The following is a 9,797-nucleotide window of genomic DNA, read 5'->3' as shown; positions in this document are numbered from 1 at the left end:
CAGATCACAAGTCAGTGCTTCCAGTCTGCAGATCACAAATCAGTGCTTCCAGTCTGCAGACCAGTGCTTCCAGTCTGCAGACCAGTGCTTCCAGTCAGCAGACCAGTGCTTCCAGTCTGAACTCCAGCTCCTTGCCGCCAACACGCCACCTGGCACCGATCACCTGCAGAGGTGAGCTTCTGTATGCGGGGGATTCACAGAACAAGAAGTACAAGGAAAACAGTTCCGTCTCCACCCACCGTCTCTAAGGAGAACAATCCCGTCTCCACCCACCGTCTCTAAGGCAAACAGTCCCGTCTCCGCCCACCGTCTCTAAGGCAAACAGTCCCGTCTCCGCCCACCGTCTCTAAGGCAAACAGTCCCGTCTCCACCCACCGTCTCTAAGGCAAACAGTCCCGTCTCCACCCACCGTCTCTAAGGCAAACAGTCCCGTCTCCACCCACCGTCTCTAAGGCAAACAGTCCCGTCTCCACCCACCGTCTCTAAGGCAAACAGTCCCGTCTCCTCCCACCGTCTCTAAGGCGAACAGTCCCGTCTCCTCCCACCGTCTCTAAGGCAAACAGTCCCGTCTCCACCCACCGTCTCTAAGGCAAACAGTCCCGTCTCCACCCACCGTCTCTAAGGCAAACAGTCCCGTCTCCACCCACCGTCTCTAAGGCAAACAGTCCCGTCTCCACCCACCGTCTCTAAGGCAAACAGTCCCGTCTCCACCCACCGTCTCTAAGGTAAACAGTCCCGTCTCCGCCCACCGTCTCTAAGGCAAACAGTCCCGTCTCCACCCACCGTCTCTAAGGCAAACAGTCCCGTCTCCGCCCACCGTCTCTAAGGCAAACAGTCCCGTCTCCGCCCACCGTCTCTAAAGTAAACAGTCCCGTCTCCACCCACCGTCTCTAAGGCAAACAGTCCCGTCTCCACCCACCGTCTCTAAGGCAAACAGTCCCGTCTCCGCCCACCGTCTCTAAGGCAAACAGTCCCGTCTCCGCCCACCGTCTCTAAGGCGAACAGTCCCGTCTCCGCCCACCGTCTCTAAGGCAAACAGTCCCGTCTCCACCCACCGTCTCTAAGGCAAACAGTCCCGTCTCCACCCACCGTCTCTAAGGCAAACAGTCCCGTCTCCACCCACCGTCTCTAAGGCAAACAGTCCCGTCTCCACCCACCGTCTCTAAGGCAAACAGTCCCGTCTCCACCCACCGTCTCTAAGGCAAACAGTCCCGTCTCCACCCACCGTCTCTAAGGCAAACAGTCCCGTCTCCGCCCACCGTCTCTAAGGCAAACAGTCCCGTCTCCGCCCACCGTCTCTAAGGTAAACAGTCCCGTCTCCACCCACCGTCTCTAAGGCAAACAGTCCCGTCTCCACCCACCGTCTCTAAGGCAAACAGTCCCGTCTCCGCCCACCGTCTCTAAGGCAAACAGTCCCGTCTCCGCCCACCGTCTCTAAGGCAAACAGTCCCGTCTCCGCCCACCGTCTCTAAGGTAAACAGTCCCGTCTCCACCCACCGTCTCTAAGGCAAACAGTCCCGTCTCCACCCACCGTCTCTAAGGCAAACAGTCCCGTCTCCACCCACCGTCTCTAAGGCGAACAGTCCCGTCTCCGCCCACCGTCTCTAAGGCAAACAGTCCCGTCTCCACCCACCGTCTCTAAGGCAAACAGTCCCGTCTCCACCCACCGTCTCTAAGGCAAACAGTCCCGTCTCCACCCACCGTCTCTAAGGCAAACAGTCCCGTCTCCACCCACCGTCTCTAAGGCAAACAGTCCCGTCTCCGCCCACCGTCTCTAAGGCAAACAGTCCCGTCTCCACCCACCGTCTCTAAGGCAAACAGTCCCGTCTCCACCCACCGTCTCTAAGGCAAACAGTCCCGTCTCCACCCACCGTCTCTAAGGCAAACAGTCCCGTCTCCACCCACCGTCTCTAAGGCAAACAGTCCCGTCTCCACCCACCGTCTCTAAGGCAAACAGTCCCGTCTCCGCCCACCGTCTCTAAGGTAAACAGTCCCGTCTCCACCCACCGTCTCTAAGGCAAACAGTCCCGTCTCCACCCACCGTCTCTAAGGCAAACAGTCCCGTCTCCACCCACCGTCTCTAAGGCAAACAGTCCCGTCTCCACCCACCGTCTCTAAGGCGAACAATCCCGTCTCCACCCACCGTCTCTAAGGCGAACAGTCCCGTCTCCACCCACCGTCTCTAAGGCGAACAATCCCGTCTCCACCCACCGTCTCTAAGGCAAACAGTCCCGTCTCCACCCACCGTCTCTAAGGCAAACAGTCCCGTCTCCACCCACCGTCTCTAAGGCAAACAGTCCCGTCTCCACCCACCGTCTCTAAGGCAAACAGTCCCGTCTCCACCCACCGTCTCTAAGGCAAACAGTCCCGTCTCCACCCACCGTCTCTAAGGCGAACAGTCCCGTCTCCGCCCACCGTCTCTAAGGCGAACAGTCCCGTCTCCGCCCACCGTCTCTAAGGCGAACAGTCCCGTCTCCGCCCACCGTCTCTAAGGCGAACAGTCCCGTCTCCGCCCACCGTCTCTAAGGCGAACAGTCCCGTCTCCACCCACCGTCTCTAAGGCGAACAGTCCCGTCTCCACCCACCGTCTCTAAGGCAAACAGTCCCGTCTCCACCCACCGTCTCTAAGGCAAACAGTCCCGTCTCCACCCACCGTCTCTAAGGCGAACAGTCCCGTCTCCACCCACCGTCTCTAAGGCAAACAGTCCCGTCTCCACCCACCGTCTCTAAGGCGAACAATCCCGTCTCCACCCACCGTCTCTAAGGCAAACAGTCCCGTCTCCGCCCACCGTCTCTATGGCAAACAGTCCCGTCTCCACCCACCGTCTCTAAGGCGAACAGTCCCGTCTCCACCCACCGTCTCTAAGGCAAACAGTCCCGTCTCCACCCACCGTCTCTAAGGCAAACAGTCCCGTCTCCGCCCACCGTCTCTATGGCAAACAGTCCCGTCTCCGCCCCCCGTCTCTAAGGCGAACAGTCCCGTCTCCGCCCACCGTCTCTAAGGCAAACAGTCCCATCTCCGCCCACCGTCTCTAAGGCGAACAGTCCCGTCTCCGCCCCCCTCCGTTCCATCTGAGCCTGAATCTACCCTAGGTGGAGTCATTACCCTGCTGGAGCCCGCGGAGCTCCCGCCCAGCCGGAGGTTGTTGTAGGCCAGATGGCTGTAGGGGTTGTAGCCCACAAACCCCGGGGTGGAAGGCATTTGCTGATGGAAGACAAATGAGACAAAACACGGATGAGAAATGGTCCACAGACAGGCGGAGGACAGAAAGAGGTGAAACCATAGACAGTATATAAAAGATGGGCGGAGCCTCTGTGACGTCACCCGTAGGTTTCTGAAGAGCTGAATTGAATCTCAGTGGGCGGTTCCTACCATCACCATCTTGGCAGGGGCATGCGCGTCGTCTCACCCGGAAAATACAAATATGGGCAAAGAGGTGGAGCTGAGAGGGGGGCTGTGAGCGTCATGGTGGATGATTGACATCGAGCAAACTCCGAGCTTTCTGTAGCTAAGAGCTAACCAAGCTAACCCGGAGATAACAGGAGCTAACCAGCTTACGGAGGTAAAAGGGCTAAAGCTCGTTAACTGGCTAAAAACCGCGGTTCTACATTCTTCTGACTTGAAGTGGGAGATCTGGTAACTGTCAAACTGACACGCCCCTAAATATGCAAAACTTCAAGATTAAATTACTTTTAAACAGGCGAGTTAGAAAAAAATTCACTCCCCCCACAGTTGTCATGAAGGTAAACCTGACCTAATAAACCCTAACCCCGTAAACGTGTTTATCCCTGCCGTAAACATGTTTATTCCTGCCGTAAACATGTTTATTCCTGCCGTAAACGTGTTTATTTTGGCTGTTAACAAGTTTATTCCTGCTGTAAACGTGTTTATTCCTGCTGTAAACATGTTTATTTCTGCTGTGAAGTTGGTCTTTTTAACATGGGAGTCTATGGGGATTCGTTCTGTTCTGCAGCCCCTAGTGGCTGAAGGGGGAACTGCAGTTTTATGCACTTCCACATGGGCCTCATTTTTTTCCTCTGCAGGCTCCGCCCATCCTTGTCATACGGTCTTTGGGTGAAACGGAGGGGAAACGTGGAAACAGCAGCTCTTATTCCTGATGACATCCTCATGCAGAAAACCGGCAGCAGGCTGAGCCCGCCGGGTCAGTCCAGGTCCTTTACTGGGCCATACATCAGCCTGCTGCCGTCTTACTGGGACACACTGGCACCTTTACAGGGAAACTACCCCCCAGGCAAAGCGAGCACTGCAGGACTGGAGCGGCGGCATGACAGGAAGGAGTGGAAGCCATGATGAAGAGCTGAACCAACCTCCAGACAGATTTAAGGAAAACATGTCGGATACTTACTGCTGCCGGGGCGGGGGGAGGAGGAGGGGCGTAGGACGGACGCTCTGCAGGAAGAAAACAGGGAGTCAACGCCATGGCGTTTTGATCAACGTCATCGTGTCCACACACACCTTCATCAAACCTACAACCTGCCGTGGAGCCTCATGTCAGTCTGAAGGAGGACATGACAACTGTGGGGGGAGTGGGCTGGGCTGTGATGCATCACACTGTTTATCCCTCCCTCCCTCCCTCCCTCCCTCCCACACACACACAAACACACACACACAGAGTTTAAACAGCTTCTTTCTGTCCTTCTCTGCGGCGTCTCATCCCTTCAGTTACACATTATTTCCATCTTGTCGGCCATGTTTCCGTCTGACCCCTAACCCCGTAGAGACGGAAGGATGAAGTGTTGCTTACTGGACATGACTGCAGTTAGCTGGACTCTGCAGATCACACTGTTTCCATGCTTCAGCCTGTGGAGAAAACCACACAAAACATGACCAACTAGTTAACCAGCTAACACCGGAGGCTAACACCGGAGGCTAAGCAGCTAACACCGGAGGTTAACCAGCTAACACCGGATGCTAAGCAGCTAACACCGGAGGTTAACCAGCTAACACCGGAGGCTAAGCAGCTAACACCGGAGGTTAACCAGCTAACACCGGATGCTAAGCAGCTAACACCGGAGGTTAACCAGCTAACACCGGAGGCTAAGCAGCTAACACCGGAGGCTAAGCAGCTAACACCGGAGGCTAAGCAGCTAACACCGGAGGCTAAGCAGCTAACACCGGAGGCTAAGCAGCTAACACCGGAGGCTAAGCAGCTAACACTGGAGGCTAACACCGGAGGCTAACCAGCTAACACCGGAGGCTAACTAGTAAACAATGGAGGAGATTACTATCTAACTTACTAAGTTGTAGAACAGTTACACAGTAAACTAAGGCATGTCGGCTGAAGACTGTTAAAAGGGTTTGAAAGGTGAGCAGGACCCCGGGACTCCAAATCTTTATTAAATAAAACCATGTCGTCTCTCTACTGAATCTTTATTAAATAAAACCATGTCGTCTCTCTACTGAATCTTTATTAAATAAAACCATGTTGTTTCTCTACTGAATCTTTAATAAAAATAAAAGTATGTTGTCTTTCTACTGAATCTTTATCTATTAAATAAAACCATGTTGTTTCTCTACTGAATCTTTACTAAATAAAACCATGTTGTCTCTCGACTGAATCTTTATTTACTAAATAAAACCATGTTGTCTCTCGACTGAATCTTTATTTACTAAATGAAACTATGTTGTCTCTCGACTGCATCTTTATTTATTAAATAAAACTATGCCATCTCTCTACTACATTGCCATCATTCAGACTGCCCGGAGGAAAAGCTCCGCCTTTCCCCTTTTTGCCACCGCGTTTGCCGCTCCAGACAAGCGGCAGGAGCGTTTTGGGCGTTGGACACATAGGTCGGACACAGAAGAGACAGTTTGGTGAGCAGCGTTCAGCATTTTGAGCGTTTCTGACGCTTAAAACGCGTTTGGTCTGAACACACCGTTAGCCTAGCCTAGCGGCTACAGTCATGCTACATTCAGCACATGAAGCCAAACACGTGCATTTACAGTCGGATTTATAAAAGATTGAACCACATGCATCTGCATTTAAATGTTATAAGGTGGTGTAAATAGTAAAAGTGAGTAAAATTTAGATGGAAAGAGCGCGTGCAAACCTGCTCCGTGGCCCTTTGTTCCCGTTGATGACCTCACCGGAAGTGGTTTTCCGCCAGGCGGAAATGGTCTTTTTATAAAAAGGCAGGAAATCAGTGTCTATTAAATTAGTTTGTTTTAAACAACATTTATTCATAATAAATCAACAGCTGTATACGTCCATTTGAAGTGGAAGCAGTTTTGTTGAGACAAAGCATAGACATATATAAGTGGCATCACGCTGCCTGTACGAGCTGACGTCTCATCGCGCCGCCATCTTGGATGGGTCTCCATGCATTTATCTGTAAGGAGTAAGTCCAACCACCACAGAAATCTCACCAATTTTTACCTGATAACCCTTTCTCTCAGTTTGGTTTGTTACAAAGGACAGAGGTATTGTTATGATACAGATCACTGTAAAACATTAAAAACGATGTGCTTTTAATGAAATGATATTTAATAAAAATACTTTATTCATCCCCAAAGGGAATTTCAATGTTGTAGTATATAATAATTAACTAGAGGAGGTCTTGTTCCGGAGGCTGATGGCTGCTGGCAGGAATGATCTTCTGTATCTTTCAGTCTTACATCGGACCTGAAGAAGCCTCTCACTGAACACACTTTGTTGTTTCATCACTGTGTTGTGGAGAGGGTGTGAAGAATCCTCCATCATCTTCATCAGCTTGTGCAGCATTCTTCTTTGGACAATCAGCTCCAGCGGCTCCAGAGTTACTCCAAGCACAGAAGCAGCTTTCTGGATCAGTTTGTTGATTCTCTTCAAGTCTCTGGTTCTGATGCTACTACCCCAGCAGATGCTGCAAAGCTGACTGCACTCTCCACAACAGACTTCTAGAAGATATGCAACATCTTGGTGCAGACGTTAAACCATCTCAGCTTCCTTAAGAAGTACAGTCTGCTCTGACCTTTCTTGTAGATGTAGTCAGTGTTGCATTTCCAGTCCAGTTTGTTGTCCAGCTGAACTCCCAGATACTTGTATTCCTCCACCACCTCCACCTCCTCTCCCAGGATGGAAACAGTGCTTTGTTTATTCTTCTTCCTCCTGAAGTCACCAATCATCTCTTTTGTTTTGCTGCTATTTAATATGAGATGATTGTCACCGCACCATTTAACAAACTGACTGACCAGTTCTCTGTACTCTGCTTCTTGTCCATCCCTGATACACCCCACAACTGCAGAGTCATCAGAGTATTTCTGCAGATGACAGGACTCAGAGTTGTACTGGAAGTCTGAGGTGTACAGAGTGAAGAGGAATGGCCAGAGTACAGTTCCTTGTGGTGCACCAGTGCTGCTGACCTCCATCTCAGACACACAACCTTTCAGTCTCACAAACTGGGGTCTGTTTGTGAGGTAGTCATAGATCCAGGTGGTTGTGGAGGTATCCACCTGGAATTTATGGAGCTTCTCACATAACAAAGCAGGCTGAATGGTATTAAAAGCACTGAGAAATGAAAGAACATGACCCTCAGAGTGCTGCCTGAATGGTCCAGATGAGAGTGTGCTCTCTGGAGCAGGTATATGATGGCATCTTCAACCCCAAGTCCATTACGATATGCAAACTGGAATGGGTCCTGAAAGGTGTTTACTTGCTTGTTGAGGTGAGCCAGTAAGAGTCTCTCCAGGACTTTCATGATGTGAGATGTCAGGCCAACTGGTCTGTAGTCACTTGGTTCAGCTGGTTGTGTTTTTTTAGGCACTGGAACAAGGCAGGAGGTTTTCCACAGCACTGGGACTCTATTTTGGAGAGTCAGTGGGCTGACTTTGGGCTGGAGGTAGGGGGTGAACTGAACCTGGTGAAGAATATGTTCAGCTCATTAGCTCTGTCCAGACCTCCATCAGGCTGGTCCCCCTTTAACTTGAAGCCGGTGATCTTCTTCATTCCAGACCACACATCCCTCAGGTTATTCTGCTGGAGCTGACTTTCTAACTTCTTCCTGTAGTCCTCCTTGCACTTCTTAGTTTGTGTTTTAAGTTGCTTTTGTGTTGCCCTCAATAACTCCCTGTCTCCATCCCTGAAGGCTTTCTTTTTGATGTTCAGCAGCTTTTTCAGGTCACTGGTGATCCAGGGTTTGTTATTGGGGAAGCACCTCACTGTTCTTGTTGGGACGATGCTGTCCACACAGAAGTTTATGTAATCTGTCACACACTCAGTCATGGCGTTGATGTCGTCTCCATGAGGTTCACAGAGGACGTTCCAGTCTGTAGCCTCAAAGCCTCCTCTAAGAGCATCTTCAGCTTCAGCAGACCAGATTTTGATAGTCTTTGTGATGACTGGTTGCTGCTGAACGATGGGCTTGTAGATGGAGGTGAGAAGAACCAGATTATGGTCAGATCTTCCTAAAGGAGGCAGGGCAGAACAACTGTACCCATTATTCATATTAGCATAAAATAAGTCCAACATCTTATTTTCTCTGGTGGAGCAGCTGACAAACTGCTGGAATGTTGGTAGAGTTGCAGAGAGGGAGACGTTGTTGAAGTCTCCGGAGATCGCCATGAATGAGTTTGGATGCTGTGTTTGTAGCCGAACAACGACGGAGCTGATGACGTCACAGGCTGTGTCTGGTGCGGTACCAGGTATTATATAAACCGCTACCAGAATAACACAGGTAAACTCTCTGGGTAAATAATATGGACGGAAGCTCACAGCTAACAGTTCCATGTCCCTTGTGCATATCTTCTCCTTGACAGTAACATGTCCAGGATGACACCAACGCTGGTTAACCAGCACTGCAATTCCACCACCCTTTAGCTTTCCGCTGTGTTGTCTACTGCGGTCTGCACGGACCGTTTTAAAGCCCGGTACAGACACATTACAGTCAGGGATGTGTTCATGCAGCCATGTCTCAGTGAAGCACATAATACTGCACTCTCTGTATTCTTTCTGAGACCTTGTTAGCATCTCGAGCTCGTCCGTTTTGTTAGCTAGCGATCTCACATTACCCATGACGACGATTGGGAGAAATGGTTTAAATCTCCATCACTTTCTCCTCTGTCTCACTCCTGCTCTGCATCCTCTTCTCTTTCTTTTCAACTCCATCAGGATTTGATGTGTTGTTTCTCCCAAATCCTGATTTGGGAGAGGTTAATCAGTTGATCCCGATTGTAAGCAAGTCTTTCGTTGCCATAGAGACTCATCATAACAAGCCTTGAAAGAGCAAAAATATGCAAAAGAAATCCTCCTTGCTGCACACCCTCCGAACCGGCATGAATTCCTCAGAAAAAAATACCTAATTTGAGGTAATATCTATGCAAGAAGACTTTGTACTTTAAAAAAAAAAATCAAGATAGCAAGTCAGAGCTAGTACAATCTGCTGCCAACAGATGGCGCTATCTAGAATGTTGAGACTTTAACTGCAATTACATCTGCAGCTAGCCCCCCCACCTGATAGTTTCTCCCCACACGCGGTTGCAAACACCCAAACACAGCATAGCAACTTTAAGAAGGGAGACATTCGCTGCCATAACTGTGTTGGTTGGGGGCACAAGCGGAGCCAGTGCTCGTCTCCTCGCAGAGGCGCAAAGACTTATATACATGGTACCCGTCATGAAAAATTCAAACTCACTGTGCTCCACCTTAAAGATCAAAATTGTGAAATGAGTGTCCGTATGCACATGTATGAGTTGGACGTGTGTGCAGTATTGGACAGTGGGGCGCGGAGGAGTGTGCCGCCTCTACGGCATTATAATGCTATTCACCAGGACATGAGACCCCCCCTTTAAATCATCCAAT

At 50.4% G+C, this 9,797-nt stretch overlaps 1 protein-coding gene across 2 annotated transcripts in view; it reads right to left on the bottom strand.

The window, feature by feature from the left end:
* The window catches only part of LOC306766066 (SWI/SNF-related matrix-associated actin-dependent regulator of chromatin subfamily E member 1-like), an 18,657-nt gene extending 12,537 nt beyond the window's left edge, over positions 1–6,120 (bottom strand). For both annotated transcript variants that reach the window (XM_079253656.1, XM_079253657.1), the window contains exons 1-4: positions 6,073–6,120; positions 4,767–4,822; positions 4,368–4,411; positions 3,107–3,205 (exon numbers count right to left, since the gene is read on the bottom strand). In XM_079253656.1, coding sequence (XP_079109782.1) covers positions 3,107–3,205; positions 4,368–4,411; positions 4,767–4,773 — 150 coding nt within the window. In that variant the 5' untranslated portion in view covers positions 4,774–4,822; positions 6,073–6,120. The remainder of the gene's footprint in view (positions 1–3,106; positions 3,206–4,367; positions 4,412–4,766; positions 4,823–6,072) is intronic.
* Between the last annotated feature and the right edge of the window lie 3,677 nt (positions 6,121–9,797).

The sequence above is a fragment of the Telmatherina bonti genome (genome assembly GCF_933228915.1).
Source record: "Telmatherina bonti genome assembly, chromosome: 14".
Lineage (NCBI taxonomy): Eukaryota > Metazoa > Chordata > Actinopteri > Atheriniformes > Telmatherinidae > Telmatherina > Telmatherina bonti.
This window is presented reverse-complemented; position numbering and strand designations above follow the sequence as displayed.